Genomic DNA, 25034 nt, shown 5'->3' with positions numbered 1-25034 from the left:
CAGCTTAATGGGAGAGCCCTTTCTCTGTAGTGTCTCAGTTTGTGTCATGTTAGTGAGTATATTAAACATCATCAGTCTCATGTGAATAGGACAGTGAACCCAACGATCATGGTGGCTGCTGAGTCCTTGTGTGTCTCTGGGTCTCTGCTTGGCTGGCAATGGTGATTGGAGTTTAGACCTACTTTTCTTCTGTAATCTTTAGGAGTGGATATCAGTATAGATAATTCACTTATTTATTTATCTATTTGTTTGTTTATTTATTATTTTTTTTAATGTTTCCAACCATCTCATAAATCTTTGGCAAAGTTCTTGCATTACATGGTTCTCTTGTTTTCCTTACCTGGGTATTTTGTGTAATAAACATCCTTCTGGCAGCTTATCTTTTCAGTTTCAGTAAAACTGCTTATGGTTAATACATGCCTTTCTTTTTAACCCTTCTGTTGTTTCTTCTATAACTTTGTCTGTCTTCCTTTTCTCTCCACTTACTTATATTTAGATTTTCCTCCTACAAATCCTGATAGTTCTGTTGCATCATTAACTTCTCTGAAACCATTGTCTGCTGACAGACAATAGCCTCTATTTTTGCTTGATCCATTGCAGATACTGTGTTAGAGACATAAGAATAAAACTGACCCAAGTGCTCAAAATAACTTTGTAAAATCGTTTTGTATGTTAACCCAGAGATCATTTATGATTTAGCTACAAGACTCACTTTGTCTTCAGTAACAATGTGCAGTTGGTTCCTGTGCTTCCCAGAGTGTCCTTCATTTGATTTGTGTTAGTAATAGTGAATAGGACTGATTGTCTGTTAGCAGTCACGTAAACTGTAGAATTATAGAATGGTTAGGGTTGTAAAGGACCTTAAGATCATGTAGCTGGAAGAAGATTCTGTAACTTAATTTGTTTTCAAATTATTTTGGTACATGGTAGGGAGGGACTTTTCATTAGGGAAAGTAGTGACAGGACAAGGGGTAATGGGTTAAAACTTAAACAGGGGAGGTTTAGATTGGCTGTAAGGAAGAAATTCTTTACTGTTAGGGTGGTGAGGCACTGGAATGGGTTGCCCAGGGAGGTTGTGAATGCTGCATCCCTGGCAGTGTTCAAGGCCAGGCTGGACAAAGCCTTGCGTGGCATGCTTTAGTGTGCGGTGTCCCTGCCCATGGCAAGGGGTTGGAACTAGATGATCTTGAGGTCCTTTCCAACCCTAACTATTCTATGATTCTATTATCTGGAGTGGCAACAGTCTGCTAGATTATTCCAGGGAAAACAAAAGTACTCAGAGAAATCCAAACTTCTGTTGATTGTAATTTTAATCACCTTTGTTCATACTTACTGTTGACAAGGGAACTCCACTGTACTGGTGAAAACACAGCTATAATGATAGCCTTATTTTTATATTGTGTGACCTTTCTGGCACGTTTGTATCGTTCACAAGGAGCTCACTTTCATTGCTGTGAACATATAGGTAGTACCACAAAGGGCAATTGAGGCATGGCCTAAGAGTTGTACATACCTTTGGTACCTCTTGCTTTTAGACTGTGCAGGGTAAGACTTCCTCCAGAAGAGTCTTGGACAGAGAGGTATGTAAATCAAGTTGCCTTTTCCTGTCTTTTATAAAACTTTGCCTTATGATAGGGAACATGCTAGTTTAACAGTGGAATTATTCTGCTGACAGAAATGTCTTGGAAAAAGCAAATGTGAAATCTCACCCAGTTGAAGTCACTGGCAACCACTGGCAGTGGCCAGACTATGCCTTTAGTGATGCAAAGGTCATGAAACTTCTTCATACCACATCTTGCAGTTTTCTGGCTTTCTGTAAGTCCTGCTGTGTCCACAAAGCAGCACTGAGAGGGACAGAGATAACTGGAAAAGACATTGTCAATTCTTAGGTTTGGACAGTGAATCTACAGATGGCTTATGATGGCTTTTGGGCTTATTTCACATTGTAAATTATGTGGATACTACCATGCTGAAAACAGTGTGCAGCTTTCAGCTTTCTAGAAAAGATGAGAACACAATTACTTTTCAGTTGTTAATTTATTTGTATATCCACTGAGAGTTGAAAAGATGTCATACTACATCCCTGATCCTCAAGTTGAGAGATGGAAAGAGGCTATTAGCTCATGCATTAGCAGCTATTGCTCTGGTGCTGTGTGTTTGGTATGATTGGCTAGATGTAGCAGTTGTAGCATGCTGAAATCTTTCAAATAAACCCATGCTAGAAGTACTTATATTAAATCTGATACCTCACACAACTTTCCTTTCTTAGATTCCATCCTGCTACTTGTCATTATAACTAGCATACTAAATATTTCCACCCCTTTGTTGGAGGAGACACATTGTTGTTTTGCATCTTGAGGCTCTGATACTTCTTTGCAAACAGGTCCTTGAGTGAAAAGATCCTTTTGAAAGTAACTCTCAAAAAAGCAGAGCTGCAAAGTAATTTCTACTTTATAAAAATACTTGAAAAGCACTATCATATGTTCCTCATTGCTTGGGGAATCCTACTATGTTTAGCTGTCACAGTCATTCTCTTATGAGCAAATACCTCCTGTTGTGATAATTGTTGTCCTGCTTTCTTGGGACTCTTTTATGCCAATCATTATTATTGTGATTATGGGACCATGGGACCAAACTCATTACAGTAGATCTCTTCCTCCCCACTGTCATCCGTCTCTTTGTCAATTTCCTGTAGAGATTTTTCCTTTGTGCCAGGATGTGCAGGAGGTGGGGTTTGGAGATGTTCCAGTTTTGTCCGTAGAAGCAGGTAAAAATGTTCAGCCGCTGTGTACAAGGAGATGTCCTCTGGGTCCAATTTATGTTTGTCAGCACTGGGAGAGTGGTTGCACACTCATTAATACCAGATCAGCACACTGTGACTTGTCAAGCAGTAGTTAATTCATCTGGGTATGGTGTTGGATCTGGGACTGCGATCATGCTGAATTCACTGAATGTGCAGTATGGCTTTTCTATGGCTTTTTGGCAGCTGTAAGAGGATAGGCAATACTTGACTCAGAACACAGATTCAGAACGCAGCCTGCAAATGTAGTTAACCAGTGATATTCATTTTAATAATTCTCAATTACAGTATGCTTAGTACATGAACAATGCATGGAGACACACAGCTCTGGTACCCTTCATCCATGTACTGGGAAACTGAAAGCTGAATCTTTGGTTAAACGGAGACACAGCCTTAGCTGTTGCTGAACTCTGTTATTTATGGAACTTATATCCTTGCCTTCAGTGACTTGCCTTCAGTGACTGAGAGTTAGCTCAGCCGTGCTTGGGAAAATTTAGCCCAGGACATTTTTATGGCAGCTGTGCTCTCTGAAGAGGTCATAAATGCATCCAACTGCGGACTTCAGTGGATGTCACTGGCAGTGGAGGGCAACGATTTGGTCTGTGTTTGCCACTTTAAATGATGAGCAGTTGACACCAGCTGGAGAAAAATGTCTCACAGACCCCTTCTGTGCCTGATCTACAGAGCCTGGATGCCTTTTGTGACACTTATGTGGAGAAATGGAGGCAGGCTAAAGCAGCTTTTTGTTTTGGAGGAGTCAGAGTCAGACCCTGGTCTGTTGGACAAGATGTCAGCCATCACATGGATGTTGCTTGCTTTTTTCTCTATATGCAAAGGTAAGTAGGTACACAGTGATGGCTTTTAAGCTTAACTATGGCCATATTGCCTAATTTATGCCTAGTTTTATAGATTGGATGGTAATGTGTGCCTGCAGACCTAACAAGTCTATAACTTAAAATCCAGTAACTGCTTCTGGGGCAACTTGTGTTGTGAAGGATCGCAGTAAAAACACAGAGAAGGGAAAAGATGTCTGCCTCATTGTCTTAATCTGTCTCTAACTCAACCCAGGCAAATTTGGATTTAATTAGGTGTCACTCTATGGAGCGTGAAGTGACAGAGTTTTTTAAAAGTAAGTGAGAGTCTGATCAAGATAAGGCTAGACAGAAGCCCAGCCTTTGCTGATACAAGTTTAAAATGCTCTTGTTATAGTCATAGGTGAGCAAAAGTCTTTGTCCCTGCATCTCTGCCTCAGTGTAGTTTGGTCACAAATTTTAATTTTACATATATTTTGAGCAGGCTTTTTGGCAAAGTTAGGTAAAGAACAGAAAAGACAGGAATACCTATAAGAGAAAGGCAAGAAAACAGGTTTATATTCGTTTACTATTATGATTATTCAAGATTAGGTGTGGTAGTTTGTTCATGCAGCTCCTTAAATGCTTCCTTGGTTTTCACAGGAAAAGATCACCCACTGAGGAATGTGGGTTCTACGGTGGTGTGCTGACTCTTGGAATCCAGATTCTTGCAGGACTGTCCTGGCTGCTGACCAGGAGTTTGCAAACCTGGAATTAAAATCACAAATGAAACCATCCTGTGGAAAAAAAAAACAGATGTGCAGGGGGATAGTGTTGAGGAGATAGAATGAGTAATTCACAAACAGAAGCACAAAAAAAAAAAAAGAGAGAAAAAATGAGATGGGACATGTAAAGTGGGAGAGAGAAAATTTAAGAATGGGTTTGCAGTGGAATGGTAAGTTATAAACGCTACACGGCACCAAAAATCCTGTAGGCAACTACTCTGAGGAAGTCAATACTGGAAGAGAATGAGGCAGTAAAAGCTTCCTTATAGGAGAAATGAGATGCAAATCCTTAAAAAGAAGAGTGCAGGCTTACAGGACTGTGAAGCTGAGGTGAAAAGTTTAAGTGTAGCACTGGGACAGTGTATGCCTGATCACAGCTGTTACTACAGCACCTTCCAAAAGGGGTGATGGAATGCAGAGAGACCTACGATTTGATCTAGTTCAACCCCATTGTTCACTCAGAAGAGTAGTCACAAGTCCCAGTGTTCCTGTTAAGGAGATACTAGCAATCTTCAAAGTGAATTTTAGAGCACCCTTTACTGCTGTAAAATGAGAAGGTTGAGTAATAAAGAAGAAAGTGAAATATGTGATCAGAGATACACCCAGGATTTTAAACAAGTTTGGCTGCAAAATTAAGCCTTTTAAATAAAAATATGTATACTGACTGGCTTCTTAAATAAGAAGTCATTACTTACTGCGACTGAATGAGAAAAGGCTGTGCAACCTTCCACTACTGCTGCTCAGTGGGTGGCTGTAACAGCTGGGTTAGAAGTATCCCCTGAAGCCACAAATCATTGTTCTGAGGAGGTGCGTTGACTTCTGAAAGCTTTAAAAGGAATATCAAAAGGATAATAGTTACATTGAAGGAAGGAGTATGTGCCAAATAAAAGCATATTTGGGTCAGAAGAGATTGTCAGGCTCTGTCTGTGATCTTCTAAACCAGTGGTCTCCAACGCAAGGTGCATGCATTTCATGGGGTGCATAAGACAGTCCACTGAGATGTGGAAAGAAATATTTTACCATGAATATATTTTTAGAACAGTGTTTCTTTCATCTTTAGCTCATACTTTTCAATTTCTATTTTTCTGTATATTTTATAATTTACATAATAAGCTAGTACAGTAGTACATGTATTATAATTTATAAATTATAGACATTGGGAGTCTGTGCTCTGAACGTTTTTACTGATACAGGTTTGTGGTCACAAAAGTCTTGAAAGTGCTGTTCTAAACCACAGGTGCACCAAGGTATGCTTATCCACCAGGTTGCATATAGAACAGCTGGGGTGAGTGGTCTTGCCCAGGAGGGCATCTAATTTTATGGCCTATAAATATGTGACCTACATGTCCTGAATAAGAAGGTGGTAGAAGAAATAGGTGTATTTGTGTTGAAAAAAAAACAGAGGGTTGTAAACTAAAGAAAAATCCTATGGCTAGCAAAGACAAAGAGGCAGTACGAACTGCTGCCTTTGCAGACCGTGACTTCTTACTACTCTTAGGAAAAGTGGTGTCAGAAAGGGTGGGGGGAGAAGGTTGTGGTAGGTACCTTTGCTTAGCATGAAGGTTGCAGAGAGGGTTGAAACAGTGCTTCATGAAGTGTTGTACTGGGCTTTTGGGTGGAGATCAGTGCAAGAAAATAAATTAAACCCAGTTCCCCCAACCTCCCAGTTTCTGCCTGCAGCCCTTCCTTGTGTTTCTGGGGCTTGTGACAAATTTACATGTGGAGAATGGGAAAGGACTGTGGTTCTGGTAGAACTGGGAGTTGATCAATAATTACTGGAAGCTGTTGTGTATTATGCCCATTACAATAGAAGATGCTGGATATCAGATGCAGTCAGTGTTATCTGCAGTTAGGACAGCTAATCTAAGGAAACAAATAGTGAAAGAAAATGGGGGGCTAAGGACTTGGTGATAGCAGAAGTAAAGAAAGAAAGAAGAACGTAGAAGTACATAGAAGTACACAGAAGAAGCCAGGGTGCTGTGACTGCTAAGGTGCAGCTGTGGGTGACACTGACTGTGGCATGGAGCAAGGAAACTCAATTACAAAGCAAGCAATACACTGAAACCAGTTTAGTCTGAAACGTGAACTAACCCAGGGCTTGCAGGAGTGTGGGCTGCTGCAGAGAGGGCAAAGTGTGAGCAGGAGTCTCCATCGTGGTGTAAGCCTCACATGTAGAGAAGGAAAGAGTGTGGCTTTGTGGCTCTATAGCGTCTCTAGCATGCTTTCCAGAACACTTTGGAAGACAAGGCAGAAAGAAACATTTACAAAGAGTATCTGAGTTTCCAATTTGCTGGAAAGAATTTTTTTTTTCATTTTTGAAGAGCTGATCGGGTAATTTTTGGAAATAGAATGATATTTTAAGAGGTGATCACTGTGCATCAGTAATGAAGGGCTATTAAACAGGACACGGTGTTCCCAGTGGTCTTAAAAGGATGTCAGTAGATAGCACAGGGCTAGATGAGGATGTTTAAACATCTCTGACAGCCTTTAACATGCTTAATCATGTTTGACCAAGTTCGATTATGAAATCTTTCCATCTCTTTTCAATCATTATCTGTCATGCATTTTGTAGGATGCAGCTGTATTTGAGTGGATATGAGTTTGTATGTACATATATAAGCCTCCACAAAGTATCATAGAATCATAGAATAGTTAGGATTGGAAAGGACCTCAAGATCATCTAGTTCCAACCCCCCTGCCATGGGCAGGGACACCCCACACTAAACCGTATCACCCAAGGCTTCATCCAACCTGGCCTTGAACACTGCCAGTAATGGAGCATTCACTACCTCCCTGGGCAACCCATTCCAGTATCTCACCACCCTAACAGTAAAGAATTTCTTCCTTATATCCAGTCTAAACCTCTGCTGTTTGAGTTTCAACCCGTTACCCCTTGTCCTATCACTACAGTCCCTAATGAATAGTCCCTCTCCAGCATCCCTGTAGGTCCCCTTCAGATACTGGAAGGCTGCTATGAGGTCTCCACGCAGCCTTCTCTTCTCCAGGCTAAACAGCCCCAACTTTCTCAGCCTGTCTTCATATGGCAGGTGCTCCAGTCCCCTGATCATCCTCATGGCCCTCCTCTGGACTTTTTCTAACTGTACCATGTCCTTTTTATGTTGAGGACACCAGAACTGCACACAATACTCCAAGTGAGGTCTCACAAGAGCAGAGTAGAGGGGCAGGATCACCTCCTTCAACCTGCTGGTCACTTTTTGTATACCATTTATCTGATAACACTTGTATATCTCTTAAAAACTCTTATTAAAGAATGTAATTTCAATCACATCACACTCTTGGAAGTAATGTTATGCTCTCAGCTATAGGAATTTCAGAATTTGACTTTATATGCTATAGCTGTAATCTTAATCATAACAGTTTTGTTGTTTGTGAGATTGTATTGACTTTAAAAATCAAATGCTTAACAGGTCAGTCAGTGGCCATGTGAGCTCCTCTAAGACCTGTACAGGTGTGATGAGACAAAATCACACAGGAAAGAACAAAGGCCTCAAAAAAATCTTGCTCCTGATGAGGAGCTTTACTCCATAGAAGGTTTGCAACAGCCTTGCTGGATTCATAGCTGAAAGCCTATGTTTTGCAGTCTTCCAAAAGCTGGAGAATAGGGTTGTTTCCTTGTAGCCAGACAAATGCTGTATTGGCTTTCCTAGTAACAGAACACAAGTTCTGAACTAATACTGTAAGGGAAGATTTTGTCAGATCTTCATTGTCGGGGTTTGTGCTGGCCACCCTGGAGGTTTGTTCTGGTCCTTTTAACTGTAACAGCAATTGTCGAATAAAGTGGTAGCTGTTACTTAATCAATTTTAGCTTTAGCTTGCTTTTATATAGTTACATAATGTAGTGCCTGTTTTTATAATAATTTTCATGTGTTTCTATACCTAAGGGGTAGAACTAAAAAGTCACTGTTCTGTGTAAAATTAACTCTCTGAACCTAGGATAAAAGTGTAGCATGGAGGAGAACAGACATGGGATAGTAGAAGAGAACTTACAACTGTGGGCACAAGGTGGTACCAGAGCTCATGGAGCTGCAACCAACCAACCTGCCAGTGGTCAGTCACTGGCCTTTAAATGAATGCAGCTGTGGCGTGGGTTGGGCTGGTTTTAGGAGTCACAAAGAGTGCAAAGGGAGAATACACATAGTATAATGGAATTGTAGGAAAAGTGTAGAATGGATAAGGTGTAAAGTATGTTAGAAAATGCATAAAAATAAGTCCAACTGGATCCTAGAGGGAAGAGGAATAATCTCCCACCATTGTCACAATTGCCATCCTCTCAAAGAGCTCAGGACATGGACAGTGTACCATAAGCCTCTCACCTATCCCATACTAAAGCCATCACCCGTAAGACTCAGAGAAGTATCTGTGAAGACTGTAACACCACAGAGAAGGGAGAGGTACTATGAAGTCTTTAAAAAGATTTTTAGCTGTTTTGAAAGGTTTTTATAATAGTTTGCTGATTTTTTTTTTTTATATCTGGATTGATAACATTTATTTTATTAGACTGTTAAGATATCAGGTAGTCCCACAGTAAATTCTTAAGTTCTTGACTTTGCATCCAGGTTGTGTTTCTGAGGCTCACATAAACTGCATGAGCTGTAGTATAATACAGTCCCTAGAAGTGGGCAAATTACAGTATTTAACCTATAGGGGTTATACTTGCGTCCGTTGGCCACATAATGAACACAGAAATAAAGAGAGGAAAGCGAAAAATTAGAGCTATTTCTCTTCTCCTACTTTTTTTTCTTTTTTTTGTGTATATATATATACATACACACATATATATATTTTTTTTTCTAGTAAGAAGAGCTTCTACCATAGTGTTTTGTGTGAAGGAACAGATCAGGTATGTCAGAAATACTTGTCCTTGTAAGGGATGAAGGAGAAGGTGGTGTTTATAGACAAGGTGAACAGACTAAAGGTCCATGTAAGATTGAACTTGCTGTGAGGTTTCCAGGAGCAGGAGTCCATGCAGTCCCTGTCTCTGGCAACTCCACTGCCAATGTGAATACCAGAATGTCAGAGAAGCAAGAGGTTAAGCCACTGGCTCTCATCACTAAAGGCTGCATTGTGGTGAAGCAATAGCTTGTTTACTTTCAGAATATTGCAGCTTGCAATCAATACTTGCATAGTTTTTCTTGCTTGGCCCTGAAGGAATGAAATGACTGTTGGGTTTTTTTGGTGCAGAGTCCCCTGGCTTGTGGCTATTACATACCTAGTGTTTACTGTTAGCTCACCATTATTTTGAGTTGAAATTTTCAATGAAGTATTCATCCCCTTAAAAAAAAAAAAAGAAAGAAATAGGAACTTACTACTTCCCCGATTTTCCTCCCCTCACCCTGTCTAACATAGCTATTCAGTCTGAATTCCCATGCTCACTGCAATTTTATCCTTACACTGTGATCTGCCAACACTCTCCAGAACTGTTGGCTTCCTAAGTTGCCATAGCAAGAAAGTGGTAGGAGGGATCTGGAAATGTCGTTGGAAATCTCTATCTGAAGGCTGATAGTAGTGGACACTTCGCACAAGTCTCTTTCAAAATGAAGAAGGAAATGCCATTGCTTGCTCAGAAAGGTGTGAAAGGGCCATTCATCTTTTCTCAGTTCAGTTGTCAGAGCACCCAGTAGCCTTTTTTTAAATCACTGTCAGCTGGATTGGTTGTACCCCTTTGGGAATAGGGAGCAGATGCGTGGCAATGCCACGTAACAGGGAAAGGGGAAGGTCCATGCCGGGAGTGGGCTTGCTACATCTGTTCCAGTGCAAGCTGCTCGTGGTTTTGAGGAAATTCCTGCTGGCCAGTTAGGGTGAGACTGTAACTGCGCCGTTCCTCCTGCAAGCAAAAAGGGGGTAGCTCGATTGCACTCAAGTGTGTGAATCAGCAGCTTACTTACGCTTAGGGTCAGCAGGGGTGGAATACAAAAAGACAATGCAGCTTGTGGTTTTGAAATATGCTTTTAATATTGGGATTCCCAAAATTCTTCCTGTGCAAAGCTGTGAAACTCTATTATAAATTAAGAACCATTACTTTGTGCTGTTGCTGACACATAAGCAATCAATTGATTTTTTTCAGTAGCTCAGTAGATTTCATTGACTTTGAAAAGAAAAAAACAAAACAACATTAACAGTTTTCTGGATTAAAGTATGAATTTTCATCAGAATTAGGAAAATTGCTCCAGACAATTTTTTAATAATTAATTATTTTAATAACTTTAAAATAAAAATATTCTAATAAATATTAAAATCTTTTATACAAAACCCTGAGGAATTTGGGAGGGGAAAGCAAAAGTGTATTCTAGTGTCTATTGTATTGTATTGATATTAGAGTAGATAAAATTTTCAGTCTTGTGGTTTCCCATCACAGGCCAAACTTCCAGCCTGTTTTCTTCATCTGCCCTTCATCCCATAGCAGTTTTTCCATAGCTCATCCAATTTCCTCCTCCTCTGCATTGTTATAGGGTTACCCTTTGTATTTCACAAACTGGTGCTACAAACCTTGAGGTTCTCTTGTTTTCTTCTTTCTCTTCAATGTCTTCTTCCCTTTCCACCAGTCAGCTGTTGTAAGAGCCTGAGGAGGAGGCTGCTGTGTTTTTTTCATATTGAAACTGTCCAGTTTCCTCAGTGCCTGGCAGTGTTTTTCATCGAGAGGCACCAAATGCAATGGGAGTTGATTTCAAGTGGTGAAATTCAGTCACAAGTCATGATAGATAAGCCATCCCTGGAGATACTCAAGGCCAGGTTGGATATGGTTCTGAGCAACCTGACCTAGTTGAAGATATCACTGTTTGTTACAGGAGAGTTGGACTTGATGACCTTTGAAGGTCCATTTCAACCTAAACTATTATACGATACTATGGTTCTCTGATAGTATCCCAAACATCAGGGAGGTCATACTGTAGTATTTGGTTTCCAGCCTGAGCCTTGAAAGATTGTCAGCTGCAAATATAAAGGGACTTGGCTATTTTCTTTTTAGATAGTGCAAATGAGACAGTAAATTAGAATTCTTGTACAATCTTTTAAGACTGGTGATTTAACACAGAGCTAAATCAAGTACACATATCTCAAGCCCATAACTAATTAATTCAATCAGTTGCAGTTCTGGATCTTGAATATTTTACTTTGGGAACAATAGACTGCTATGTCTTCTTTAAATTAATTACATTACCAATCTCTGGAATTCAGAGTCCTTGATGTCTATGAACCATTACTTTATTGCTCACTGCACCTGCCAGCTTATTGCTACAAATGTCTTCAAAGATACATGCATTTTTAACCAGTTAGAAACAAAAGAAATGAGCAATTGCCTTTTGCATTTGTTCAGAGAAACTCACAAGGAAAATTAATTCATTTAAATCAGGATGATGTTCCTTCAGGTGGATGGATAAAGGCCAGAAAATAGTCATTTGCCCAAGATAATGCACAACTATTTCATTCATTTTCACTGTTAAGTTTGAAAGGGTGAAATGAGAGCTAGAACATTTAGCTTTTTCAAATCAAATGAAAATTAGGAGTAGGAACAGTCTTGTTAATTGCATGGATAAATTCAGTGGTTTGTTGTGATTTTTTTCAGACTGCTTGTTACTTTTTTAAAGGATTTCCTCATGAATCTCGTTGTTAGATTCCTACATTTATCATGCACTCCTAATCCTTTTGCAAGAAAGAAAAAAGCGTCATCAGCAAGCTAAACTTTTTATTCATGTGGTTTTGCTGATATGACACCACATTTCAGTGGGTATCATTCAAAGCCATACCGAGTAAGTGATATACTGAACTTTTTCACAAGGAATTCAATGCCTCACGAAATCAGACCTGCAGGACAAGAAAAGACTGGCAGGTGTGAGCCAGTTCAAACTAAAGCTTATGGTCTTTTCTTTTGTTACCATCTAAAAGCTATCTACACATTTGTGTTTGCTCTCTACTTTGACAACATCTGTGAAATTATGGACAAGGGGTATCAATGTAAATTTTGTCTCTAGCAGGTGTGACAAGTTAAATCCCAATGAATGGGATTTTACTTGCTTCCCTGGAGTGAGAAGTTGTTATGAGGACTCTGCTGTGCTGACATAACACTTGAACTCTCTTGAAGATGTAAGTGGTGCAGATCACTTATCAGTCTTCCTGTCTATGGATTTTTTACTGCTGGTTATCACTCAGACGTGGGATAACTTTCTACATGAAGATAGCAGCAAGGGAAAATATCCATAATTCAATTCTCAAAACCTCTGGCATCATTTTCTTTTGTGGATTGTTATAAATTGAGACCACAACGGATCATAATCCAATTAGAATTTTATTAATTATTGCAAATAGAATATGAGCAAAGCCAGCGCTGGACGACAGGGGAGTCTGCGCTCCGCCAACTGCCGTGCTGAGCAGTTCAAAAAGCCCCCCCTTATACATCTTTCACTTCCGTGTTCATGACGTAGTTGAGGTACTCTGCGCATGCTTCAGCTGTTGCTAGGGGGTCGACTTCTGCCTCCTGGTGGTCAGTGAGGCTGAAGTAAGAAGTCTTCCTCCTTTGTCCCATAGTTGACCCTTCATTTATATGTCCTTATACGGAGTGGTTTGTCTTATTTCTGCCAGTTCCTGGAACATCTTGCAAGCAAGTTTCTGTAACATCTTGTGGTCATCTTATGTTTGCATAAACGGTTTCTGGTTTAATTGGTGTAAGCGATTGTGGTTTAATTGGTGTAAGCGATTGCGGTTATCTTATCTTGCATAAGCTGTGTCCGTTAACTGTGTGCATAAGCAATTTCATATATTCTGTTGCCTAACCTTTATATTGGGCTTAACATATATATACTTAACATATATCTTAATAAACAATACCTTATTCTTTAGTTTTTCACAGGATCTAACTGGCTTAATATTCAAATGCTGCAAAATTGTTTATTATAATGGTGAACATGTGTGGGCTTCTTTTGTGTACCTTTGTGGCAGGTTTTTTGTTCTTCTATTTACTGTCATTAGTCATATGTAATTAGTTTCCTGTAATTGAGTCTGGGGAGGTACATGTGAAAAGCACTTTCACTGACAGGCCAATTTCTTTGAATGGCAATAGCTTAAACATGATTCAGAGAAAACTCCATGAACAAACTGGCCAACAGAGTTTCAAGTTGACAAGCAGGTATTCTTTATTATGGCACCGGGAGACACGGGGGATAGCTCCTCCTAACGTGTGTCCCCGTATTGCTCTAGAGGCCATCCTTATATAGTCACTGGGAATATTACATCATTTCCAGAAAGTTTCCCGCATTTATACATAAATGTGATGGTCGTTCCCAGCTTAATTAACATTACAGACATAGCAATAATCCTGTTCTTTTACTTATCAATAGGTTTAACTGCTCCCATCCTGGCCATCAGCTAGTCCCAGGTGCTACCAACCCCCTGGTCGTTTTCCATTCTGTTTTTGTCACACCCATTGTATTGAGGTTCTGAGGACCTGAAACTGCCTTCAGGCAAAACGGTTACATTTCATTACAAAGCCAAACTTATCATTACTTTAGAACTGATTACATTTTGTGCCTCCTTGTTTCAAGCAGAAATGAGGCGTTTATGCTATTAGGAAAGTTTGTAATAGATTTTATTCCATGGTGAGATCTAGATGCAGTAAACTGATATCCTGGTTCATCTATTGCAAAGTAAAAAAAATCCCAACAACCAACCCACCAAAAAAAATCCAGCAAACCCCAAACCCTGTTTTCACTGTTCTTGCAGATTTGGAAGTCATGCTGCTGATGCAGGGTGCCCAGGGAGACAGCCACCAGCCAGTTCTTGAAACTTAGAACACACATTTGTTTATGATCAGTTTAGAAGGCAATTTCTCAGTTAACAACTGAAACTCAAGTAAGACTCAAACATGTTACTCAAGCTTTAGGCATACAATGTCTGTCTGAAACCATGTTACTGGTCTGATGGCCATGGTGTTGATGACTCTTTGCCTGTCAGTTCATGGTAGATGGGCTAAAGGGTTCTTTGATGATAGGAAGGCAGAGCTAAGTAAGTCTCTTCCTTCTTGCCCAAGCTTGTGTGTTTGCACTTTTCCACAGATCAAGGGCAACCTCATACAAAGAACAACTTTCTCATTTGTAGGTCAAACCCAGCATGTTCTAGCTCATGAGGCAGCAAACTGAATGCCAGTTGTCTTGTACATTCTACTTGTTGCAGACATGGTATTGTTTTCTTAGTTTTGCTATTTTTATGCAGTAACAAAAACCAAAGAGGCTGGATGCAAGGTATATGAACCAAATCACAAACAGGTCTTTATGACAATGTCATTTCATAGAATCATAGAATGGTTAGTGTTGGAAAGGACCTGAAGATCATTAAGTTCCAACACCTCTGCCATGGGCAGGGACACCTTACACTAAACCACATTGCCCAGGACTCTCTCCAACCTGACCTTGAACACTGCCAGAGATGGGGGATTCACAACTTCCCTGGGCAACCCATTCCAGTGCCTCACCACCCTCACAGTAAAGAACTTCTTCCTTATATCTAAGCTAAACTTCCCCTGTTTAAGTCTGAACTTTTTACCCCTTTTCCTATCACTACAGCCTCTAATGAAGAGTCCTTTCCCAGCATCCCTATAGGCCCCCTTCAAATGCTGGAAGGCTGCTATGAGGTCTCCACACAGCCTTCTCTTCTCCAGGCTGAACAGACCCAACTTTCTCAGCCTGCCTTCACATGGGAGGTGCTCCAGTCCCCTGATCATCCTCGTGGCCCTCCTCTGGACTTGTTCTAACAGTTCCATATCCTTTTTATGTTGAGGACACCAGAACTGCACACAAAACTCCAAATGAGGTCTCACAAGAGTAGAGGGGCAGGATCACCTCCTTTGACCTGCTGGTCACGCTCCTTTTGATATAGCCCAGAGTGCAGCTGGCTTTCTGGGCTACAAACACACACTGAATTCGGCTCATGTTCAGTTTCTCATAGATCAGCACCTCCAAGTCCATCTGATCAGGGCTGCTCTGGATCTCTTCTCTGTGCAACCCACACCAGTGTAGCTTGCCTGGGATTGCTCCCACCCAGCTGTAGGACCTTGCACTTGTCATGGTTAAACTTCATGAGGTTAGCATCAGCCCACCTCACAAGTGTGTCAAGGTCCCTCTGAATGGCATTCCTTCCCTCTAGCGTATCAACTGAACCACACAGCTTGGTGTCATCGGCAAACTTGCTGAGGGCACACTCAATTCCATTGTCCATGTCAGCGACAAAAATATTAAACAAGACCGGTCCCAGCAGCGATCCCTGAGGGACACCACTCGTTACTGGTCTCCAGCCAGACACTGTGCTGTTGACCACAACTCTTTGCATGCAGCTGTCCAGCCAATTCCTTATCTACCGAGTGGTCCATCTATCGAACTGATGTCTCTCCAATTTAGAGACAAGGATGTCATGTGGGACAGCGTCGAACACTTTGCACAAGTCCAGGTAGATGACATCAACTGCTCTACCCCTCTCCATCAGTTCCATAGCCCCATCATAGAAGGCCACCAAATAGGTCAGGCAGGATTTCCCCTTAGTGAAGCCATGCTGGCTGTCAGCAAGCACCTTGTTGTTTTTCATGTGCCCTAGCATGCCTTCCAGGAGACTGCTCCCAGATTTTGCCAGGCACAGAGGTGAGACTGACTGGTCTGTAGTTCCCTGGGTCATCCATTTTCCCCTTCTTGAAAATGGGGATTGTATTTCCCTTTTTCCAGTCATCAGGAACTTCAAGTGGCTGCCATGATTTTTCAAATATGATGGCCAGTGGCTTTGCAACTTCATTCGCCAGCTCCTTCAGGATCCGCAAAACTTCTCACAGAATTTGCTTCTGGAATGATTCATGCCATAACTCATTGTTTCTGATTACTTCAAAAGTTTAAAAAATGTCTGTACTGTAGCCAGGGAAACATGAAATAGCTATGACTCCCTTTGCAGGAAAATCTTATGTTTGATTCCATAGGCTTTTTTGTACGCTTTGGTTAGTTGTACATTGAAAAGAGCTTTAAAAAGACATTTTAACACTCTGTTATGCTGTGGCAACCTATTCAAAATTGCATGCACATTCATGCCAGGATTGCACTCAGATAATGAGGTGCCTTTGGACATGCCACGGGTGAAGTCTTGGTGTATGTTTGATCGGTGCTTGTGCAGAGTTGTGATGTGCATTCTGTTGTGTTTTCAGCAGAAAAACTCGGTTTCAGTAGCAAGCTAAAGGAAACCTGCGTTATTTAACTGTACAATGAGAACTGCATAGCTCTTGTCAGGAATTAGCAAGTATATTTGAAGTGTAGCAATTGTATAGTCAAGTGGATGGAGCACTTGACAGGAGTCTAAGAATAATACGTCTTTCTTCATTGAGAAACAGACATTGAGTCATTGTGTGATGTCTGGCAAATTGCTTCATTTCTTTCTGGCTGTTTCCCCCACAGGAAGTAGAGGATTCTGCTTTAGAATGAGATCTGTAAGAACTGGTATAATAAATAATGGTTACAATGATACAGTTCTCTGCAAAAGCTTGAATAATCACCTTCAGCAGTGGCATTAGCTTGAATTTGTTTCCTTAATTGAGCAGAGATTTGACATATGCAGTTTGTGTTTCAGTTGGGCAAATTGATCCTTGATGGACTGGTGCAGAAGTTTTATCAATTTCTTTGCTTGTAAACAGAATTCTTATTTTAATGAGAATAAGGATCTTTATAATTTGAAACCGGTTGCCAGCAGAGTTACAAATTGTTAATGCAGGATTAAACTAATTTACAAATGAGGAAGAGTTTGCATTTAAGAATCTTTTACATTGTTACAGAAATACCAGAGTTGTGCTCTTCCTAATATAACATGCACATGCTGTTTTGAAACAGAATGTTAGCTGATGCTGAGAAGATCATGAAACTGTCTAGGTGAAGAGGGACAGGAAATCCAATCAACTTTTTTTGTGCTTGCGTCACATCCGGGTATCAGATGATCAGTAGTTGCCCTCCTCATCTCTGGTCTGAGCAGATTTGGGATTCTGCAGTGATGTTGCATGTGTGCCAGTGGCTTTGCTGCTATCTTGGTCTGTGCTGCAGCTACTGTGTTTCAGGCTGGCAGTCCCTGAGATAATAGCAAAAGAAACATGCACTGGTATTGATTAAACAAAACAGAGGTTGAAAACTATGATAAATGGTGCCTGCTAACTTTTCAGTAGTGTTGGTTTTAGTATTTTCCACATGTGCCCAGAGATCCACTACAGCAATATATAAAGCCATAATGTTCATCTTCTCACCTATTCAGGACATAGCTTAAAAATCATAAGGCTGACCAGTGTCTCCTGAGGAACAGACCAGAAACTAGTTGATCTGAGCACTGATTACACAGGACAACAATCAATCAGCCTTACTGTGTCTGCTGGAAGAGCTTATACTATAAAGGCTCAGCAAATGCTGATTTGTCCTAGATATGTCCTTTTTGCTCTCTGCCACATGCTCACATAAAAAGCTTTAGAAAATACCTGAATAGGGCTTTTAGAAACTCTTCTGTTGCAGGAAAATACATTTTTTTTTAGAACACTTCTTTCCGCCACTCTCTGACTGTTTTTCTTTTCCTCTGGATGGATCCCTGTGGCAAGAAAATCTCTTCAGCTTGATTTCTTTTTTATTTGCTGTCTTTTCCAGTTAGTTTTCAATTCATTTATGTATATTCTGTGTCTCTGCTTGTTCACCCAGGAGATGTCAGACAATAACCTCCTATACTGTAGATCAGAGGTTCACTGAAAGTGCACGTGGGCTAGATTGACCAAAATGAGAACTGACTAATGCTAATGAATTCACAATTGTTGTACTGTACAATTATATATATTGTTTAAAAAGTAGAAGGACCTCATAATAACGGAGCTCTAGATTATTAATACTCCCTCAACAACAGTCCCTAATTAGTTAGAATAGGTTTGACCAGTTCTACTGTCATGCTGTGCTCACATACCAGGGCTTTAAAAGGTCACAGCTAGTGGTATCTAAAAAGCCACTTGTGGTTTTGCTAATATGAGTTCCTTAACAATTGATTCAAATTTATAAAAAAATAAAAAATTGAGAAGGGAGTACCATATGCTGGTATTATAGCTGTTATTTACTGTTGCTTTGGTCGGAGGCTTTGCACTTCGAAAATTTGTTCAATGTGAAAACATCTTCATGGATTATAAAACAGGACTGTCACTAAACACTTCATTGCATCTTATTACTATTCTCCAATTCTTTGGGCAGAAGTGGGTTATATCTGACTGCTCTGCAGACTGAAGCAGCTAGGGATTGCTGTAATCTGTTGTTTTGCTGTCTGTGTCCCTAGAGCACTCGTTGCCAGCTGGAGAGAGGCAAACGATGGTGCTCCCACTAAGATCATGCTGTTCCTCCCCTTTCCTCTTCTGTCTAGTGAGCTGATGAAAAGGCACAGGCACAGACTAGCCATGAGTTTTTCCATAATCCGGGAATTAGCTGACCTGATCAGGCAACTATTTGGTCTCTTGCTACTTATGTCTGACACAAATGTGTCACCACATAGGAGAGAATCTGACAGGTAAAATGCTTTCCCATAGGCAATGCATTTTTTTAAACCAGTGGTCCACAATAAGCTTAAGAGCACAGACACAGTGATACATACTCATGGTATCAGGAGTTCCTTAGCATTAAATTAGGCAATTTTGTGTCTGCTAAGAATCTTTAGCTTCTTTGCTAGTCCATGCAGTTGCATTCAGTCATCTGTTGAGGGCGTTTCTTAAATTCTTTGGTTGTCCTGCAGCCCTCTACATTGGTTAGGGACATGCAGCCGTCACAGCAGTCAGAACTGAAGGCACAGCTTGGAATTACAGAACAGTGTTGTGGAAAGTCTTTATTATTTCTAAACTTGATTTGGCAAAGCATTCATGAAGGTGCTGAGGTACACTAAGCTGTTTGAAAAACAGAAGTTGCAAAAAAGGTGCTGACTGTTTACCTCCAGGCTGCAAAGCGATTTTTATGGAATAATGTTCTGTAAGCTGCTCTAACTCTTTAACTGCCCTGATTTCAGCAGTAGCAGTCATTTTTCTCCTTCTTAGTGGCTGGTGCATTGCTGTATTTTCAACTTTAGTCTGGAACAGTGCCAATAACACACCAGTATTTTAGTTGTTGCCGAATAATATTTACTACAATCAAGGACTTTTTCAGTCTCATGCTGTGCCATTGAGGAGAGGTGCGGGAAGCTTGGAGGAAGCAGAGACAGGACACCTGACCCAAACTAGCCAAAGAGGTATTCCATACTACAGCATGTCATGCCTACTATATAAACTGGGGGCAGTTACTCAGAAGGGCTAGATCGCTGTTCAGGTGGGGCTGAGTATCAGTCGGTGGGTGGTGAGCAGTTGTATTCTCTTCCCTTGTTATTTCTCTTATCATTATTATTAGTGGTGGCAGCAGTAGTGATTTGTGTTATACCTTAGTTACTGGACTGTTCTTATCTCAACCTGTGGGAGTTACATTCTTACCATTCTCCTCCCCATCACTCTAGGAGCAGGGCGAGGAAGGTGGGGGGAAGTGAGCGAGCGGCTGCATGGGTCTGAGTTACCTGTTGGGCTTAAACCACAACATTAACCTACTATTCTACCAGGCCATGTATTTGCCAAGCCAAAATGAGAGCCACATGACACAAGAGGTGGTGGTATGAAAGTGTTGTTAAAAAATGGATGATTGGAAATCTTTTCTACAACCCAAATGGGGTTGGATTGCCTTGTCTTTTCTAAAAACAATGACAGTAATCTCTGAGATAAAACCCATTTTATCTGGTAAGTGAAGTTGAAGTCTGTTTGGAAAAACAGGCATTTTGAAAATATAGAATAATTCTATTTTAGAACTGGGACACAGTGTGGGATGGGAATGTCTGAAGCATGTCACTGGTAGCATGTCTTGAGTATTTTGTTTGCCCTGAAACTACATTTTTCAATGGCTAGCAGTTCAGAAGTCATTCTGACAATAGGAGGTGGCTTCACTGGAGTCACTACAGCTTTGCTGTGTCTAGAACCATATTACCAAAACTATTACATACATCATGTATTTTACAGCTCTGGCTCAAGATGGGAAGAGCTGAGATAAGAAATGCAGTAAGTAGATCATAGGTGCCAACACAAGAACCCTCATCATGGTGCAGGTGGCAAGCACTGGCAGCTGATCCAGCTCTTCAGTCAGGCTTCATAACCACTGCTGAACTCAGTGCTCTAATAATAGTATTTCTTCCAGTAACCCTGCTGAGAGCTGGTGAGAAAGTACTGACCCCTTAATGAACCTCACAGGCTTCATATTCGAAGGCCTGAATTACCATTCAGATGCCAGTGAGGTCAGAGAGCTGGGCCAGGATGTTGTGCAAAGCATCCTCTGGAAAATACACCAGCTTTCACCATCTTCTGTCACTTTAGTCCTGGCCTGTAGAGATGCTTATGATCAGGGCAGGGATTCTGTGTGAGTGCTGGAAGTGAAACTGGGTCCAGCTAAATTTCTGTTGATGTGCTCTCACTTGATGTGCTCACTTTAAAATTGATAGCAAAGGATTTCCATTCTCTTCTGTATCTTTTGCTCTGTGCAAGCATGCATCTGGCAGTTCTGAGCTACATGCTACTTTTCCAGCCCCCCATGTTCCCTGCTAGCCTATTGCTCTCTTTAAAATCATTTAAGCCAGACTTAGCTTTTTGATGTGTTACCTCGTGCATGCAGAAAAGCACATGCACTCTCAGTAAAAATTCTCCATGTTAGTCGTATGTTCTCTCCTACTCTCTGTGCTGTGAAGAGATTAACACACAGAGCATTTTAAGGTTATGTTAATTAGAATAGCCACTAGCCCGCAGTAATGCTAAGTAGGTAGGTAGGGCTTTGTGGGTTAATATATGAATTTATTGCCCGCTAAAAATGCTCTACAACATGGGCCCACTTGTTCACTGACTTTTTGTTGTATTTACTTGTTAGATGGGTTTTTTGTGCGTATGTTGTCATCTTAAGCAGATCATGCTTTATGCAGATAAATGCTTTGATCATGTGTACAATTAATGTAGACATGTAAATGTGTCCTTTTAAAGTACAAGTTCACCAGACAGTTACCAAAACCTTTTGATTTGAAACACACTGTAGGCAGGATGATGGGCTAAAAATGTGATTTTACAGTCCTGGGGAGGAAGACTTTGCTTGGGAGTGGGTTGTAATTAAGGAAAACAGTTGTATTCCTCATCAATATTTTCTGCGTTGATGGTGTATCTTGTCACTTATGTCTGTCTCTTGCTTTTGTGCTGCAGAAGCTGTGCTTTCTCATGTTATTTTGTATGACCACAAGTTAGACTTTGAGGTTGTTTTTAGTCTGGTCCAGTACGTCATTGCACCATGTTAAGACCCTTGTGTGTTAGATGCGGAGTTTGCCAAAAGTGAAACAGACTGAAGCACCTTTGTCTTTTCTTTGTCAGGATAATAAAGTTTTGAATGGTGCCTCGCCAAGAAGTGTGATGAGAAATGGCTTTAGGAAACAATACCCAGAGAAGCTATTCCATCATCCCCTGCTTCATCTTTGTTGAGGTGAGTACAATGTTCATTTGCTAAGCCTACATAGAAGTCAGCTCTACCCTGCATGAAATAAGTCATTTGTTGGCCATTTTGTTTGTAAGAAAGCATACTTTCTTACTTGATAACATAAATATCCATACTAGTGTTATCAACTTCATACTTAGTGTTATCAACTCACACTGCATGAGTTAGCCAGATCTTATGTACAAGCATGCAAGAACACTTGGGTGCTGTGTTTTCAAGACTTGACTGTACTCAATTTGCCAGCTAGTCTTGGTGTACTTGCTAGAGATCCAGCAGTACATGCAGGTGTAGGTCAGTAGCAGCTGATTGCTCATCTTCTCATTTTTCCTCAGACCTATTTCTATCTTGTTGCTGCACAAGGGATGAACCTTGTTTAAGAATATGTCTGATCTCACAGTCTAATGATTTGTAGGCTGAGGGAGCAAGATTTGGCTCTGATTTCAGTTCAGATGGAACATAAAATTTACATGAGGCATACCTAGTGTGATGAAGGAGCTTGATTAGCACAAGGGCTGTGAATTGAGTAGCAGTGAATTACAGGAGCTGTTCCCACAATGGACTATGGCTCCACATCTTTGTTAAGGGTAGTTGTTTGGGTTTTTTTTTTAATTGGCTTACTATTTTACTCCGTACAAATTGCTTTTTTATGGTGCTTCTTTTACTCAGCCTATCACTGCTATACTGAGTAAATCTTTATCTAAATAAAGCATTATTAAAATCAGTGATTGTTCAACGGGTGCTTTTAACACTGAGAATGTTTTCCAGGCAAGGGAATAGCTCTGGGTTTCCAAGAAGGATGCAAGTTTCCATCGGATTTACAAGATGAAAAGGAAAGCACTGTCAGTGACTGTCCGTCTTCAGAGTCACTTGCCTCTTTGGCCCAAATTACGACGTGAATTGTGCTCTTCCACAAGAGGAGCGCTAAGAACAGTCAAAACAATGGGTTGTGTAAGGCTTACCCATTTCCACTGAAATCTTAGAAAGGTTTGAGTGTGCTGTAGCATCAGGTGTAATGGGCACTCTGAATGCTTGCTTTCAAGAGCTTCTGAGTACTGACCTTTCCTCAGGAACCGGGAAGACCAGGCAGTAGTACACAGGACCTCTCTAGCCCTTAGTCATCTGGAATCCCCTCCTGATAGCATCTTTTTCAGCCACGAGATACAGTTCCCTTATGTGCACTCTCTACTTCCTGTACCACCAGCTTAGCCCCAAAACACAGTCAGATGATCCCTGTGTACTTAGTCTAAACTACTTAGTAATAGTTTTCCTTTTGACTTGGGTGGGCCTTCCTCACAGAAGGAATCCGACTGCTTGGAAGAGAAGGATAGAGGAAAAGCATAATAAAGCCACAAGTATAGCCTGGCATAGGGCCTTCCCAGCAGCAGCCATGGCAGAAACCAGGGTGGGAAGATGTCTGAGCCTTGTAGTACTTCACAGGTATTTGTCACTGATATAATGTCCAGCTTCCTGGGCAATCTATCTCTGCTCTCTGGGGAAACTGAGAAGCTGTTCTGACTGAAACAATAGGTCACTACTTTATCCCATTAGGTAGAGAAAGGAATGTTAAAAATGGGGAAAAACCTGCAATAGGCTCAGAAGAAACCGAATAAACCCTATCAAGAATGAGATGTCTCAAATTTATTGCAAACAAAAGACTAAAACAAAATTTTTAGTCCTCTAAATATATGAATAATGAATAGGTTGGCAGCCTGTGACAGAGTTATAAATTGTCCTTCCTGTAGACAAGACTGACATGAATAAAAGAATGAATCTTTTTACAGGTGGAAAATAAAAAAATTTTACTTCTAAGTGTACTTTCCTTCCTTTGCTGATTAAGACACAATTTTAAATTAAGAATCAGTCAAAAACAGGGAGATAGTGTCTGATAAGATGTTCTCTCTGCTACATTTGATAAAACATCTATTTCATCCTCTCTTGGTCCACGATACAGATTTTTACTGGAATACTACAAATTCATAGGCTTATGTGAAGCATTGTAGCATTAAACAACAGGAAATCTCATTTCCTGCTGTGAATGAAGAGATAATTGGTAATAGCTATTCGGTCCGAAAAGTCCCTGTAAATCTTAAGGCATGCTGAAGGTGTTCTTTTTGTATTGACATGCTTCTGAAATCGAAGGAAGTGCTTTTTCTTTTATGAGCTACTTCAGACACCAAGCCCTGTGCTGAAATGCCTTGGTTAGGATAGTCCCTATTTTTGTAGCTTTGAGGCAACCTTGAGAATTGATTATCTGTGTGACACTTTGCTGCAGTTGCTTGCATGCAGAACAGCTAAAAATAATGTTGCGTGCTTTCCTGACCATATTTTTCCATGTGAAAACAATATAGCAGCAGACATGTTAGCTGATCATGAGTAGGAAAAGAGATGGTCAGTAAATATTATCATGGGCCTTGGTCATGGATTCCCAGAATGTTCTTCCTTCCCCACTGTCTTACATGAAATGTGATCCTGTGATTAAAAATTCTGAGGTATGTGCTCTTAAGGAAAAACTGCTGAGCACTGATTGCCCTGTTACCTGCACTGCCAATCGATACTTGCTAGCTGCCCAGTATGCAGTGTGCGTTCAAGCAAGTTGTGATTACAGTCATAGAGATGAGGTGTCACAAACAGTTTGGACATTTTAAATACCGTTATGTTTCAGTTTGTAAAAATGTGACATTTATAATTTCAGCAGTTATTCGCAGTTCTGGGTTTTTTTTTTTTCCATTTCATATTCCTCGCACTGAACTAACTTGTAGTAGACAATTATGAAAACTGACCTGAAGATGAATGGCTTATAAAAACTGAAATCCTATGCTTGACTCTACAAATTCCTTTTTATGTTCAAAATATGAACTTTGTAATAATACAGAGGTACCATGTGATGTCTAATCTGTAGTGACAGAAATGTTAAATCATCAATTTTGGTCCCTAATTGGAAACACAATGTCATATTATGAGTAGATCTAAAGGCTAAATAGGGAATCATTAAACTAATTTTTAGCCGCTTATCAAATCTGAGTCCCTCTCCCAAATAATGTACACTGCTTTCTAAATGATTCTTTATTCAATTTCAAGAGGTATTCTT

At 40.5% G+C, this 25034-nt stretch overlaps 1 protein-coding gene across 1 annotated transcript in view; it reads left to right on the top strand.

The window, feature by feature from the left end:
- The window catches only part of PLPPR1 (phospholipid phosphatase related 1), a 133682-nt gene that overhangs the window by 45623 nt on the left and 63025 nt on the right, over nt 1-25034 (top strand). The window contains exon 2 of the mRNA XM_034072806.1: nt 21826-21934. Coding sequence (XP_033928697.1) covers nt 21872-21934 — 63 coding nt within the window. The 5' untranslated portion in view covers nt 21826-21871. The remainder of the gene's footprint in view (nt 1-21825; nt 21935-25034) is intronic.

This window comes from Melopsittacus undulatus, chromosome Z, assembly GCF_012275295.1.
Source record: "Melopsittacus undulatus isolate bMelUnd1 chromosome Z, bMelUnd1.mat.Z, whole genome shotgun sequence".
Lineage (NCBI taxonomy): Eukaryota > Metazoa > Chordata > Aves > Psittaciformes > Psittaculidae > Melopsittacus > Melopsittacus undulatus.
Note: the sequence above shows the minus strand (reverse complement) of the source record. Positions and strands in the feature narration are given on the sequence as shown.